General features: G+C 28.3%; 2 protein-coding genes across 3 annotated transcripts; one reads left to right on the top strand and one right to left on the bottom strand.

Moving 5' to 3' along the window:
• Window positions 1–1,195: 1,195 nt before the first annotated feature.
• Window positions 1,196–9,757, bottom strand: Bma-ptr-18 (Patched family protein; the record flags this gene model as incomplete). 2 transcript variants are annotated; one of them, XM_001896566.2, is made up of 16 exons in its annotated part: window positions 1,196–1,306; window positions 1,588–1,854; window positions 1,930–2,199; window positions 2,534–2,711; window positions 2,863–2,963; window positions 3,192–3,350; window positions 3,772–3,867; window positions 4,273–4,440; window positions 5,006–5,155; window positions 5,286–5,519; window positions 5,922–6,088; window positions 6,330–6,523; window positions 7,062–7,160; window positions 7,241–7,402; window positions 7,770–7,970; window positions 9,657–9,757. In XM_001896566.2, 16 exons carry the CDS (start codon window positions 9,755–9,757, stop codon window positions 1,196–1,198), a joined length of 2,658 nt encoding a protein of 885 aa, XP_001896601.2. The 2 variants fall into 2 exon arrangements, with proteins under 2 accessions (XP_001896601.2, XP_042935087.1); XM_043079153.1 differs by lacking the exons at window positions 1,930–2,199; window positions 2,534–2,711; window positions 2,863–2,963; ... (9 more) ...; window positions 7,770–7,970; window positions 9,657–9,757 and having other exon boundaries at window positions 1,588–1,806.
• Window positions 9,758–15,216: 5,459 nt separating this feature from the next.
• On the top strand, window positions 15,217–16,571 carry Bma-cyn-11 (peptidyl-prolyl cis-trans isomerase 11, putative; the record flags this gene model as incomplete). The annotated part of the gene is made up of 5 exons (XM_001896565.1): window positions 15,217–15,365; window positions 15,519–15,630; window positions 15,855–15,947; window positions 16,023–16,110; window positions 16,462–16,571. 5 exons carry the CDS (start codon window positions 15,217–15,219, stop codon window positions 16,569–16,571), a joined length of 552 nt encoding a protein of 183 aa, XP_001896600.1.
• Window positions 16,572–17,147: the final 576 nt, after the last annotated feature.

The following is a 17,147-nucleotide window of genomic DNA, read 5'->3' as shown; positions in this document are numbered from 1 at the left end:
ATGGAATACCATCCAAGATTTCCTGTCTTTTTTTTGTTTTTCATTCAAAAGTACTCTATGATTCAATGAAAAATCATATGATTGAGAGAATATAAAATCGCAGTTAATGTCTTTGCTCAGATCAGTTAGTCCAAAGATTACCATTATATTGATTTATTTTTATGAATGATATCTCGAGTTTGAGCAATAAAATGATTTATAGAAATGTTTGATTCATATAATTTATGCGTAAAAATTTATTTAGAATTAGCTCACTTTAATTTTTGCTCATTTAAGGTTTACTTTTACTTATTTATAATATAAATAGAAATTAAACCCCAAATCTCGCGGGATACTGAGTAACTCTATGATATTTATGACTTTTATGATGTTAAAATAAAAGAAAACACTTAGAGCTTCTTCTTATATATACATAGGCAATAAGAAAAAAAAAAAAAAGATGAAAATATATAGTTGCTGCAAAAATACAAATAAAGAAAAGTTTCAATCTTAAGTTGCTTCAGCAAAAAATGATAAAGTACGTTAGATTACTATATGATTATGTCATATTACGGTATCTTGTATTCTTGGTACTGATGAAAAATGAATTTGTCAAATTTGAAGAATTTTAAAAATAGTAATTTTGAACAGGCAAACAAATACACTGTGTTTCTTCAAAATCTTCTAATTCAATAGTACCGATAAAATAAATACTGCTAAAATAGTACTTCATTAAAGTTTCTCTAATTATACGGGCAATCATTTTGCTGAGGTTGATTTATTAATAATAATTAATTATATTAATAAGAACAAATAATATTACACAAAATTCACTATTACCATTCATCTGTCTCTTATTAATTAAGCTTCTAAGCAATACTGTTAGAAAAACTTTTTTAAAAATATGGAGTGTGTAGTATTATGCATAGCAAAAATTTTTCTCGAAATAAAAATGCTCCAGGACTGCAAAACATCAGTTTTAATTGACGTACTTTTAAAAATTAAGCTATGTGCTAACTAGCTGAAATTAGATGTGATACGAGAGTGAGTATTGTTTATTAAAGTTTATTTATACTTACTTATTAAATAAAAAATAATTTTAGATGCTAGAAACGATTCCATTTTTTTCTTAAAGAACAATAATGCCTCTTTGTCTGTTACTTTTTGTTAAGTAATTGCACTTAAATACTTAAATTAGAGAAAAAATTAAGTGATTTTAACCCCTCGAATCATGATAACGTGGACCCGCCGAAATTTGTTTTTCTAGCTCATTTCTTCTGGTTGTTATTGGTGTTGCTGCTGGTACAGCTATTCGTATTGTATGATTCTGAAATCAATGCAAAATTGTTCAAAATTGAGATAGAAATAATAAAATGAAAAATTCGAGTAAAATTTTCGCTAATTTTTTCTCTCAGTTTTTTTTGTACGATTCTTTGTTGTAGTTTCATACATAAATTTTTACTTCTATCGTTATTAGTGTTAATTTAATTATGATGAATTTAATTAATTATATTTAAAGCATTTAAAAATTTCCAGCACTTTGATTAAAAAGTCATAAAATATGAGTTGACTGTATAATTTTGGAAGGAAAAATAATAAGAAATGAACCTTTTGAAGAGCTGAACTTGGTGATACTTTGTCAATATCAGTAACAATTCGTTTCCTCAATGGTATTGCACCAAAGACAACAGGTAAAATAATGAGACCATGGAGAAGGCCAAGCACGACGACTATTATTACTACTTTAACGAAAACCTTCACCATATAAGCTTGGATTACACCAAGGACGCACAGACATAATATAGTTGATATACCGGCCTGTGTCATAGGCCATGCTATCGATTTCAAGGCATGCTTCAAACGTTCATGTTTACCCTTAAAGTAATTGGCTGTTTTAGGAATGAAAAGATAAGTCTATCAATTATAATCGTTCCATCACTTAACAATTACCTTTGTTTGGCCTTTATAATAATGAAATGTGATGTGAGCAATGAAATCCACAGAGAAGCCAATGGCCATTAATATAGTGGCCATTGAAATAGGATCAAGATCGATATTCCAATATGTCAGTGATCCGAGGACTCCCAAATTGATTGATAGGATTGAAAGAGTGGATGAAACGATTGTTGTTATAGAAGGTGTGAAAGTGGTCAGTACAAGTGCCATAACAACAAATGCAAATATCACAGTAGACTTTGTCACCGGAACTATTGTAAGGAGCTAAAATGATACAATTCATTCTTATAGATTAATTAATTAATCATTGAGAAAGTTTTTGCTTCCTATTCAATTTTTAATTAATTCATTTAAAATACATTAAATGTTAATTGCATCACATTAAATAGAGTCAATTTTTCATATTAATTTTAAAATTAAAATAACACAAGATTAATTTATAAATCAATTTTGATTTTATTTTAAGATTTGAATTGATTTCTAAATCACTACAATAATCTCTTTTCATTTTAATAAATCAATTAAATCTAAATCATTATATTCATCAATTATTTTCTCATTCATAAAAATCTGAGATAATTTCAAAGCAATAGAATACCTGATCTGCATACATACTGAAAGGTTCATAAATTGAAACATTAAATTTCGAATAATGAGCAGCAATATCACGCCATTCCTGCAGCAGTTGTAAACGCTCCGACCATTGCACAGCATTTCGAAAACCCGTTGAGAAGAAGAATTTTTGTAAACAAGTTGGTTTTTCATTCATACAATCACTACAAAAATATGTTAGAAAAATCGTTGATAAGATTGATAGTATGAAAGATAAATGAGATTGATAGTATGGACTAGTCAGCATAACCAGTTCATTGTCATTTGCATTATTATCATAACTTCATTTATCAACAATTTATCACAAGAATTTACTCAGTTGCTCCAAGATTGACAAATGAATTCCAACTGTGATATTCACGTAATTTCATAAATTCTGGTAAATATTTATATTTGAAACCAATTTCACCACGTTCCTGTAAATAGGATGAAATGCTCATTGTTTTCTTGCAAAGTAATAAGTAAAGAAACTGATTCGCTTTCTCTTCTATATTTTTACTCTTTTTTTCATAAAATTAAAAATTCGAAGTGTAATTTGCAAAATCTGCGATATTGTGCAAAAAATCTGAATGCACATAAAAGATATCGGCGAAGAAATGCAGAATTACTGCAGGAAATAAAGAAATAATGTTTCTTTGGCATACCTGTATTCCTACATATGACAAATACGGAATAAACCATAAGTGAGTACTGGCAGAACCGATGCTTCCTGTAGCGTGCTCGAAATCATTAACAAGTCTCATTACTTCCGGAATTATTTCTGGTTTCCGCATATCACCCGGATTATTTACAAATACAGCAACCTGCAATCAATTTTGAAATGTTTTCATATTTCTTGATTTTTTTTAAAAATCACTGACTGGTATTATCAAAATGATATATTTAAATAATATGCCAGTGTTAATTAAAATCTTTAATAAAGAATCAAACTTGCAACCTAAATGATAAAAAATAATGTCAATCATAAAATATCCAAATTTTTATGAATCTCAAAATTAGAATTCCTTTTATCTTATAAACTGATTTAAGAGTAATAAGACTAAGATAAGTGTAAAGGTTAAAATTTTTAATGGTACAGTAAACTAGCACAAATTAAAATGATGACACAAAAAAAAATCCAAAGAAAAATGAAGTTAGCCGACAGAGTTCAGAAAATTGACCTGCTAATTTGAAGTTAAGAATTATGAAAAATCCTAACCACTGAGGTACAACAATGCTACTTACCTGGCCACCTTCTTTGAAAATAATTTCGGTTTGTAATTTTACGAATGGTAATAATGGTGAATCATATGAGAATAATTTTTCGGATGTTAATCCAACCTGTAAATTTAAAACTTTTGATAATATAAAGAGCAATAAGTTTTTTTAATCTTTTGTGAATTTTACTGCAAAATTTAAAATGAAATTTTTTATAATAACAAGATTTAAATATGAAGAAAAAACTAGCTAAATTAAAGGAACTATTTAAAATATGGAGGTATATAAAAGAAATGATCTTTTATTTTTAGCTCTTTTGTATTATTAAAAAAAAAAAAAAAAAAAAAAAAAAAAAAACATTGAAGCAATAAATATAAGTATAAAGTAATCTTTAGATAAAAATTGCTTTATACAATAAATATTTTAACTTAATTCAGTCATATAAATAAGGCACATAAAAATTGTAAACGTACTTATCGTTTTTTGAAAAAGAAAAAAGAACATTGATAAATTAGATGAAAATTATACTTTAATTTGCATAACTCCGTGTGTAGCAACAATGCAATAAACAATCATAAAGCAAGCAACAATTATTCGTGTGATATTACTCATTGCTATGTTTACCCATAAATCTACAAAATTATTCATCAATTCTTCCAATGTTCCAGAAATATCGGACTGAGTTTTAACCGATCGCTGAAAAGACATTTTCCTTATTGTTATTGCTATTAATATAGTTAAATCCTTTATAAACAATAGTAATTATTGTTGCCACTATCATGAATGATAGTTATGAATTTTAATGTAAGAAACTATGTAAATACGTTTACTGTAATGGTAATAAATTAGACGGTTTAACGATTATTATCGATATGAAATAATGGTAATATCGTTAGCAAATCAATCAATATTCACAATTGTTTTTATGATCAGAAGTGAATTTATTATTATTTATTATTACTAATCATTATTGGCATTATTATTATCATTATTTTGTTAATCATTATCATTATCATTGTTGTCATTAATTATATTATTGTCATCATCATTACTACCATTATCAGACATCACAAAAACACGAATGTTGAGCTTCTTGCTTTCGTCAATGGTAGCCAAAAAATTAAGAATAAACGGAGTCTTAGACCGGTAGAAAATTACAAAAACTTCAAAATCAAGCTTGAAGTTGTCAAGTTTTGTCAATTTATATTACCCAAAAGGCTAACCGTTTGAAAATAGAAATTTTAAAATATTAAAAATAAACCTTCTCAGTTTCAGCAATTGACATACATGGAATGAATGCATGCAAACGTTTTTTTTCACGATGCGCTCCAAACGTCAAAATTGCGGAATATAAGAAAATTTGGTAAGTGTAATCAAATACTACCGCAACACTTATATATGCACTGAATATCTGCAGAAGAAAATCATTTCATAAATTTTATCGTCTTGGGAGAAATTATAGAGAAAAGATTTCATAACAGAAAGTTCCTCGTGAAACGTTTGTCTGAATCCATGACCTTTGAACTAATCATGAGTAATACCTGTATAGCTGGAGTTGGAGTGAAAATACTAATGGCAAATGATAGGAAATTGGTGAGAGAGGTGATCGTTATGGATGGCCCAGCCTCAGCAAGCATTTTACCAATTCGTTCCTCAACAGGAAGTCTTGGATCAGTTTGATGATAGCAGTGAAGGAAGATGAACACATCGTCGACACCAATTGCTAATACCAGAAATGGTATCACGCAGACAATCGGTAGGAACGGAAAGTTACACTGAAAATTTCATCACTGCTAATTATTTACATTCAATGAAACGCTACTCAATTGTCCACTGATAAAATATTAGCATATAGAGATAATGATCAGATCGATCGTTTCATCTCTTGCTCTGTATATTGATATGATAATGAATAGTTTCGTGAGATTACAGATTTATAAGTTGATATAATCTCTTGATCTTAAAACATTTATCTGACTTTTTAAATTTTCCTTGATATGAAAAGGGACATTTTATTATTCTTTTCTATTTATAACAGTCAAACAGTCACTTACTTTTGATGAAAAATTTATCGTTTTTTTTTTTTTTTTTTACAACACTAAAAATTTGTATTTCCCTTCTAAATCATTTCGTCTTTTCCTATTGAATATTTCAATTCAACAATGAAATTTACACACCCAGAATAGTAGTCCAAAAGATGCGACAAGCGAAAGAATGGGACAGAAGACACCAAATGCTGCTTCCCACGGTTTACTGGTTATCGGATCCTTTTTCAATGATGTTATTACTGTGAATAATAATACCGCAACAAAGGACACAGTAATAAAGGGTAATGCTTGTAAACCTGAAATGGATGGATTTTGATAAGGTAAGATAAAGTAAGACATTAAATGTAAAATCAACCATAAAATCAACCTATTTGCTTATAAATATTGTACGTTGAAATACAAATTTTTGAATTACTCAATTTGTTTGAATTTGAAATTTTGAAGGTCTTCTTACTTATCATAAAATTTCCCATTTTTTAAAATTTGTAAACTGAATCTTTTGTAGTAAATCTTTAAACAAAATTTTGATATGCAAACCTGTCCGACGAACTTCTTTGCTGACTAAGCCTTCAGATGTAGCATAGACTCGGATCAACGAATCATTTTTAGTACTTTCGGAAAAAATGAACACCTCATGCTCCCAACGATTCATTATTTCCACACTTGAAGCATTCTTTTGAATTGCTTGAAAGTTAATTGCTATCATTCGACAACCTTCGATTATGTGAGATCTTCAAATTAAATTTTAGACGATGAGAAGATCACAGTAGGACAATAACAATTAACTAGTCATATTTATAATAATTTAGTACGAATTAATTTTTATCTTCCTAATAAAAGCCACAGACCAGTCACAACCTAATTATGATTGGTGTTAGAAATTAGATGCTTCCATTTCAATATTTTCTTGAATATCATTTCTTATTATTACAGTCATAATTGAAGGAATATGATGGTTATAAAAAAGCATCAGATTCATTTAAATAGTTTTTCTCAAGATAATTTTGCAGAAAGGCATTTTCTTTTTCTGCAGAATGGGTAAGAAGAAATTCCTTTTGATACATCTTACTGAACTAAAAGTTTTGAATTTAAGGTCGTTTATAATCGAAACATCTTCAAATTCAACATTACCAATCCCAACTGAAGAAGTAAAAGTTAATGATAAAGACACTGCATCTTCTACCTTACTATTATTATCACCATCACTGATTATTACCATTTCAAATGATTTTAATACTATTGATTATTTTAAATCACTAAACAACTAACTTGTTGTTAAGTTCCACTTGGAAAATATTATTGGCTAAATATATTCGATTACCGAATACATCCATCGATGGATATGTTAATTTCACATTTCCTTTTTTCCTAAAGTAGTGAATTTAAAATTTTAATGAAAATAATTTATCACATTGGAAGGGAAAACGATGAGAAGGATGAAATCCTACCTGATATGAACTTCTCTGTACATGTTCAAAAAAATGCTCACAACATCACTTGTTTCACAGTAAGATTCGCAAAAGTCTGAGTAAGTAATCTGTCGTCCATCGAATGAAACGCTGAGTTTGGATTGCAAATAATCTTCTGTCTCAATCACTTTATCCAAATATCTTTAATTTTAATACTACGATAACAATAACACTTAAAATTAAGAAAAAATGAATATACTAAATTATTTTACCCACTTTTATTTAAATTTTAATTTTAGATTTCTGTCTAAACAATGGAGACTGAAAATCTATCTTTGAAAGATCTTGGAACATGAAAATTAGCGTGAAGAAATAAATTAACTCATTATCTAAAAAAAGTTCTGATTCAAAATATTTGATAATAATTGTTTCAAACAATATGGCTATGTTAGAAATTATAATACTAGATAATATTTTATATTTAATTCGCACTCCTTTATTTCTCTCATTGATCGCATTTTGGATAGGAAATTATCTATTGATTATCTTGATAAGACTTAAGACATACTTAGGTCTTAACAATGATCCACCATCAGCAGCTTTCATAGCTACCACTACATGAAAGGGTGACCCGAAATTTCGGAAGAAATCTTCCGTGACCGCATATTCATATCGTGACGGTGAATCATCTGCACTGAAGTCTTCACGGACATTATTATGTTCATGAAAATTCACCGCACCTGTTGCTAACAAAGCTGTCGATAATAATCTAAAAGAAAATATTCGATAATCATAACTCAATGAAATATACTTTATGAGTTACATTTTATCAAAACAATCACTAGAATTAGAAAATCAGTTATGTGTCATTTTATCAGAGATATCATTCAGCTACAACGAGATTAGTAATTTGTAGCAAGAATTAATAATGCAAATTGGATCAAGAAACTTCTCGATCTATATTTTAAAGACAATCTCTGATAACAGTGAGAAATAATTGGAAATTTTCAAAAAGAAAAGATGGTCAATTTTTTCATAAACACACGATCGATTATGTGTCACGATTTAAGTAATACTAATATTATATGACAACGAAGAAGAGATATATTGGACTGAGGCAGATAAAAGAAGAAAAGCAATTAGAATCATTAATTGTTTGAAATTTAAATCTTTATAATCGTAAATTTTTTGCATAAATCTCATTTCATACTGTCAGAGAAAAAAGCTCCCTCCTACAGGATGTCGTAATTTATTGTTGACTTTTCTTTTTTTTTTTTTTTGCCATTCCATTCATTCCTGTTCCACTCATTAATTCTTTTATTACTAAATTAATCATTTTATTTTTATAATTTATTTAATAAATTATCTTTGTAAAAAAAATTTTGTCATATAAATGATGCAGTATTCTTTTCTGTAAATTTTCTAATTGGGTATGGTCAAAGTTACGATCACAACTGAAAGTGACAGTATTCACACTTAGTACCGTAATCAATTTATAATTTCCCTCTTTCAGTTATTATCTATTCTCGTTTTATAGATTTCATTTGTAAATTTAAAAGTGCTTTTATGAATGAGTTACTAAAAACAATCTCTAAAAAAGCCAAAATCTCCGCTCTTTCAGTTTTTTCGATAATTTGTTAAATACTGCAAATGTTTCATGCATTTTTTTCTAACAATTCAAATATTATTAACTAAAAAAGTGCAACTATATTCTATAGGAAATTTAAAAGCACAATTTTTTCTTCTCTCATTTTTAAATGCAAGTAACTTCTTGCAATTGTGAACTATTGAGTACGAATATATTGATTAAGGCATTCATAAGCATCAATTGATGATAATCCAGTTTTAATTTGATAAAAGTTTTGTAAATAATCTTTCAAAGTAAGCTTTAACGAAGAAAAAGGAGAAATAAGGTTAGAAACAAGTTGCAAGATATTGTAATAATAATGTTGAAATCAAAACATATACCTTAATCTTCTTCCATATAATTAAAACTTTCTTCCAAAATACCAGTTTTTTACTTTTTCTTTTCTTTTGTTTTGCTTAGTTATATAAAATAATTTAGTGTCATTTTAATTTGTGTTATTATGCTGAATGAATTCAAAATATTGCTTATTTTTTTTCTTTCCTTTTTCTTTTTTTCGTTGAAATTTTAAACAAATAGATTAATTCGGTAATCGCTTATAAATTCCACGATTCAACTGTGTTAGAAAAGTAGGAAAAATGACACTGATGTCAAATTGAATATTATTTTCAATTTATTGATAGATTCAAAGATATTAGATCAAATAATATCAAACTTTCGGAAATCATTATTGTAAGATTTGTAATGCAGTTCAAATGCATTGCAAAAAAAAAACTCATCGGTTTTGAATTTTACATATAAAAATTGCTTCTGCAATCTGCGAGATTTTATAACAAAATTATCTCATAATTAACTGCAAATAAAACTTACATTGAAAATAAGAAAGTTTTTGGTCTTCGTGCGATATGTAATCCGGTCTTGTAAAAAATTTGTTGTGCCTTATTTTCGACAAAAATCCGAAATCTTTCCATTACTTAACCATTAGACTGAAAATATTGTAATTTAAGTGAAAAAAAAAAAAAAAAAAAAAACTCAACGTAATATAGTTACACATGAAAATAATAACTGAGAAAGGGGGAATTATTAGATGTTAAAGAGAGAATTGACGTAAAGTTTGTTGTTCTATCCATTTGATGAAGAAATGAAGATCTGTTTGCTATGTTAAACTGAAATGATATATCAAAATTTACGAAGGAACAAAATAACGAATTCAACAAATTTTGCTACGCATTTAATGGAATAATAAATTTGTTTAACATTTAATCAAAAAAAACGACATTGACAAAATGTAAGAAGAAAACATTAGGCGGAAGATTGATTTCCTGTTTTTTATTCGGATACTTTGTCCGATGAATTTTAAAACCGCCTAAAATTATTTCATGGAAGAAAGAGAAATGAACGGATGAAATGAATGGACGTTGATGACCTTCAGACGATCACAGTCCATTTTATTTCATACATTCTCAACTCCTAAATGATTTTCATTTCTGTTAAAATTTCGTATATTTATTAAAACACAAAATAAGGTATGAACTTGGAACAAAAAAAAAAGGAAAAAGTAAGATGAATGCTCCAATTTTCATGGGTAATTATTTCCTAAATTTTCATTCTTATTCAGTAAAACCTTTAATTTCTCATTTCCTTCTTCTAAAAAAATGCTACATTTAAAAGTAATTTCAAACATTTTAGATTAGTTTATAATTTTGCTAAGAACATTAATGTGTTTGTACTTCCCCACTTATTAGTTACCATACCCTAGAAAAAATTTCAAAAGTTTAAAAATTAAAATTCAAAAATTTTAGACTGTTACATTTTTTTTTCTACAAATTTTTCTTGCAAATTTCAATCTAATATTTTAATATAGTTAAAACTGGCAAAAATTAGATTATGATTTACATTTTAATGAAGTAATCGCCTGGTTAGAGCAAGAAATAAAATTAAAATATTATTTGCATTTAAAATTAAAGACAAAAAGTGAAAATTAAACGACTTAGACGGATTTTTATGAATTTAAAAAAAGACTGAACAAAATTTTATGAAAGTTCAAAATGATAGAATAACAATTATTGATGAAAAAACATTGCTGCAGTGAGTAGTAAATGAAGAAATATGAATGAACTGGATGGTTTTTTAAAGAGGTCAAACTATGGAATTTTTTAAATTCGTGTTTATTCGCTTAAAGATATATCTCCCTCCATGTGTTTGTACATTCCCCGAAGAAATTTCATGTTGCACTGATGTAGTAACTCCGACAAAATAACAACACCTCAATTCGATGCCATACATAAATCGAAATCTCATTACTGGCACCGATCCTGTTTTATGAATCGTTTATACAAATGGGATGAACTATGCATTTTTTTTTTCTTTTTTTCTATTTCTTTTATGCGGCATATTAACGAACATTCATTACTTTTAATAAAATCATATTGTAATTTTAAATGTGATTATATAATTAAAAAGAATTTTTTAAGCTAATTAGGAAATCGACAAGATTGTTTGAACTATCATTCTTAAACTTTCATAATACTGGATGATAGAATGATGAGATGATAAGAGGAGAACAATTTAACCATGTGATTAATTATTATCAACAATATAGTTTGTTGTTTATATATTATGAAGATGAATCAAGAAGTTAAAATCATTATTTTAGTCACAAGTAAAGATTAGATCTTCACATATGTTTTTATTACTTCGTTTAACTTCTTGCTTGCATGAAAGATGAAATAATTGAAATACAAAGTTTTTTTTTTTTTCTTTTCCAGAAAAGATGACAAAAAGAAATTACATTCAAAAGTAAGTGAAAATTGTATGTAATTTTGATAAAATTTCTTTCTAATTTGACGAACATTCATAATCAAAATAGATATTAATTGAAAAAAAAATGATAAAATGAGCATTTGCACAACAAATAAAATAATAATATAATTGTCTTATAAAAAATTTTTCAGCAATTGCAGTTTATTGGTTGAATGTAAAGGGATATTACTTTGTGAGAAAATATGATGAGTGGAGAAATTTTATAACAATAGGATAAGTTGTTCAAACAATGTCATCTCATGAAATCTGAGATGCAATATTTTCGTTCTAATTTAATAATCACAATTTTTAGGACTAGGAATTAATTTCAGCTTATCATTTTATCAAATTAAATTTTAAAAAATATGAAATTTTAGCAAGAAAGATAATTTGTTGTTTACTCATTATAATTTTTTTCTTTGATAACGATTATTAAAAAAGACAAGTTTGCTTGGCAAATTGATAGATAAGATAATGGGAAACTAAAAAGTGATAAACATGTTTTACCAAGGTGTCATATGGATACGTTTGACCTATGTAACTTCCAAAATGTAACATAAAAAGTGCGAGATAAATTATGCACTGTCACTGTCAAGATGAGGATTATAATTGTTAAGAGAAAAGAAGCCACCCAAGAATGGTTATGCAGTTTAAATAAAAATTAAAAATTCATTAAAGAGAAGGCGGGAGTAGACAGGAAGAGAGAGATGATCGCCGCTGAATGCCTTCGGTCATACGACAATCTACGACAATCCCCACTTTCCAATGGACATAAAATGACGTATTCGGTCGTACATTTATATACATGTATATGATATATACATCTGCGTTATCATATATAATATTATGTACATATTATTATTACTTACTATTATTATCATTATCACTGTTGTTATTATTATTGATATTATTATTATTATTATTATTATTATTATTATTATTATTATTATTATTATTATTATTATTATTATATCATTGTTGTTATTATTATTGTTATTATTATTATTATTACTAGATTATAATAACATATTGTATATATACATATATATGCGTGTGTGTGTGTGTGTGTTTTTATTGATAACTTTATGATTGCTCTGATTTTTGGAAGTAGTAGTAGCTGGAGGGTGTTAGCGGCCCAAGTTAGGAGCGGGGGAGCAAAGAAGTGGTGATTAGGCGATCGGTTGATTTCATTCGAGCTGTAAAAGGAAAGACAGAGAACTTGTTTTAATTGCCACCCTCATTTCTTATTCTTCCCTATCCTTGTCTTCGGGTACCCGAACCATTAGTTCCCCAATGCATCCATTTTCTTTAATTTAAACAATTCCTTATAAAAATCATTTATGTTAAATAGTGAAACGGATGAAAATCATTATATGCTATAAGAAAACGGAGAAACGGAGGCGGTGACACTGAAGGCTGACCATAAAAATTTCGTTCCCTTCCCGTTTTTCATCGCATGCAAACTTTCCCCTGCAATGAAACAATTCAAGAAGAAAAAGAAAGTCAGGGAAAATATTGTGTTACTATTTACGCTGCTAGAAATTGTGGCATAGAATAAGTGATATTAAGAGAAATGCGGAAAAACGGATCAGCTATAATAATATTCTGGATCATCATATAAAGATAAATAATTATTATTAAATTATTAAAAGACGACAGTGTTCTTTGCAATACCTTCCCTGTATTTCACTTCGGCATTACAAATATTTTCAAGAAATATTAGGATGATGAAAATAGGAATATATATGCAATACCTTATCTTTGTATGATGATCCAGAATATTATTATAGATGAGATGAAAATGAATAAATTTTAAAACATTTCAGTTATTCCAGTACTCAATCTATACAATTCCATTTCTTTCAATTAAAATACTTAACAGTTTTAAAATTATTTATTTATTTCTACAATTGTTTCATTATAAGTTCACTAGTGCTGAAGAAACATTATAGTAAGTTTATGATAAAAACAGTTTCAGTTATTACTGATGTAGTTTAAGCAATGAAGCTTAATAAAAAAGAAATGCGGAAATCAGTCATTCAAATTAATTTGAATCATCAATGATAATGATAATGATGATGATGATGATGATGGTAATAATAATGATGATGATAGTAATAATGATGATAACGATAATGGTGATTTGGCCAATGTTTCCTTGACTATTCGCCATTGGAATTACTAAACAAGATTTTCAAATGCATACTACCAGAGCGGGATGAAATAAATGTTAAATGTCGCTTAACGTCCTTCAAACTGGAATCAAATGATCACCACTGATGTAATAGTTATGGTTAAACGTTAAACGAAGCGGCAAAATGCACAAAAGGTTGTAAGAGTGACACCGGAAATATATATATATATATTGCCACATAATGAAAATTACGCAACACAATGGAAGACAATGAAGGAAGAAGCAATAATGACAGAATAATGGCTGATTATTTCTTACTTGAAATTATCATTTAAATGACGCTTTATATTTTGTGTTAATTAAATCATTGCTATGCTTGTATTCATCATTTCTTACTACTGTTATGTGCTCTTTTCTATTCTTACTACTATTATCATTATTTATTAATATTATTTCCGTTATTTATTATTACTATTACTGTTATTGTCATCACTCATACAGCTCTTCTTATTATAGTGATTCTGCAAGGAAGCATCATATCTCTCATATTTATCAGTTCCTTTCTAATACTACTTTTCATCAAAGGGTTAACATGCAATGACTCTCAATTAGATGATAATAATTTTGAAATTATTTCAATTTTAAATGATTGATCCAACCAATAACTATAAATAGAAGATGGTTGAACAAAATTTCCTAAATTATGATCATCATGGCTGATTCCATAGAGCATTGTAATATAATCATGCAGCAAACCAAGGAGAATGCTTTGTAAGAATTTCAATTGGGTAGATTAGAGTTAACTTCATTGTTCGCTTAATGTTATGTTAGTCTTTCATAAGAAGCAAATTTTTGAAGATTATCGTAACTATAATCCATAAATAACACACTGGCAAAACCTGTTCGGTCATTTCTGCATGAAACTGCAAAGTAATACATAGAGTAAGTCAAGATGTACAAGTTGTAAGATTTATACTTTAGAATATCAAAAAGTAATTAAACTAATCAGTCAAGTTAACTGCTCACCATTATCTACTTCTATTTTGACATTGATGAACTTTTAAATTCAAAACATTTTCAGAAATTCAAAAATTTGGGCGTAGGAATTAACAACCAATGCTCGCAACATTATAATTTTCACAGCGAGACATTCATAGTGATGTTCTGAGATTTTAATTTCAATTATTGGCAGATAACTCAATAGTTTTTTAATTCCAGTTATTTGTTGTGGCAGGCATTTGTGATATTTGATTAGGCGTTGTGACAAGTTGGGTTAGCTGCCTGTCTAGGTATAAGTAAGGTACATTTGGCATGGCTTAGAAAATTTTATCGTATAATATTCCTCCTCATACATTAGGAATGAAGTAATATAATTGTGCCAAAGAAGCAATATTAATTTGACATCACAGCAAACAAGATTTATTCGATATTATGACAAATAAGAGGCGATATTTTAGTGTCATAATAACGGTGGTGTAGTTGCAGCCTGGAAATATGAGTGATTACGACCATTTAGCGGAGCAGTTAAGGCATCCTGATAATCCCGTAGTATTCATGGAAATGACTGCTGGTGGTGCACCCATAGGAACAATCAAAATGGAATTATTTGCAGATGTCTGCCCTAAAACAGCCGAAAATTTCAGGTTTGAAGGAAATGTTGCAAAAACTAAACTATTATATTGTTGAATAAACTGATGCATGATGTCGAGTCATTGTGAGTAGCGAGTACCCCTTATAATTGGCATTTTTTCAACTTAGTTCTTCGAATATTTGTCATAATTCGGCTTCTCATTTAGACAATTTTGCACTGGCGAATATCGCAGAGATGGTGTTCCGGTTGGTTATAAAAATGCCCAATTTCATAGAGTGATCAAAGATTTTATGATTCAGGGAGGTGACTTTGTCAATGTTAGTTCCTCATTTTCTTAGTCACTTGTTGTATAATCTATCGTAATTAATCTGATATTTCAGTATGGTATGTGGTTAAAATTTCTGCTAATAATTCCAAGTTTACTGCTACATTGACTAGATTTTATATGAGACTAAAAAGTGATCAACTTTTTTACCAACTTCATTTTTTTCAATACTCTTTATATTATGTTGTTCATGCTTTATTAAATTCTTTCCTGCAGGGTGATGGTACTGGCATGACAAGTATATATGGATCGAAATTCAGGGACGAAAATTTTGATTTGGAGCATTCAGGACCGGGAATTTTGTCAATGGTGATTTATTTTATTATTAAAGCAAAGTAATGATTTCGATTTTTTATAAACAAAGTTTTGATAGCTTTATTGCAGGCGAATGCCGGACCAGACACAAATGGTTGTCAGTTTTTCATAACTTGTGCGAAGTGTGATTTTCTTGATAAGAAGCATGTCGTTTTTGGTTAGCTATTATTTAGCCAAATTTTATTGATTTTTATTTTGCCTTTCATCTATTCTTGTTAGTAGGGAGTGACTCTTTCTTCCTGAGACGTTAATTTCAAATCAAATTACAGTAAAACGCTTGTTTCGAACCAATTTTGTAGTTTCTTATTAGTTTGTTACAGACCATTCTTTCCCGAGTTTCGTTATTCCCATCTTACTCTCATTTAATTGTTCGTTATTTTACCTTTTATTTCCTCTCTGTCACTTTTCATTATTCAAGAAATATCTAACTTTTTTGGTTTCCAGGCGCAGAATTGTCTCATACCATATTTTTTCTCCATTGTATTCCTAATGGGAACGTTTTTTGCAGGAAGAGTATTGGATGGTTTATTAACAGTGAGGAAAATCGAAAACGTTCCAACAGGTCAAAATAACAAACCGAAAATTCCTATTGTTATTACGCAGTGTGGACAGTTGTAGCTGTCAGTTTAACTATTCTATTTATATTTTTATGTTGTTTATTGCGATCTCAGTCCTAAAAATTATTTTTCACCTCTTATATCATATATCATGCTTTTCCTAGATTTGAGAAGATTCGAAAAATTGCTTGTGTTAGAAAACTAATATTGGCAAAGGACATAAACTACGGAAATCTTATGTTTTATTCTAAATGATGTGTTCTTTCAACATTTATGAGGTGTTAAAGCAATTTGTTAGTTTTATATTTGATGAGTACTTTTACAGAGAATGTCACCTTTTTAAGATATTTTCTGTCGTGAAAAAAAAAAAAAAAGAAACCATTAAGTTGAAAAACTGCCGAAGGCTATAAAAATGTCGTGTCATTTCTTGTTTTGATGGTCTGAGGTATTTCCTGTTATCGTTACATTTTTTACTTGATACGCAAACAGTGAAATATTTGTGGGAAACGGATATCAGTTGATATTATGGAAAAATTTTGCGAAGATTTACTCGAACACTGGGACACTTTTCTAGGGACTTTCGTAAGTGCTTCTTTCCACGTGCTACTTTAAGATCATACATCATTGTTGCATTATA

The sequence above is a fragment of the Brugia malayi genome (genome assembly GCF_000002995.4).
Source record: "Brugia malayi strain FR3 genome assembly, contig: Bm_v4_Chr2_contig_001, whole genome shotgun sequence".
In the NCBI taxonomy this organism is placed as follows: Eukaryota; Metazoa; Nematoda; class Chromadorea; order Rhabditida; family Onchocercidae; genus Brugia; species Brugia malayi.
The sequence above is the reverse complement of the archived record's forward strand: the minus strand, read 5'-3'. Positions and strand labels throughout refer to the sequence as shown.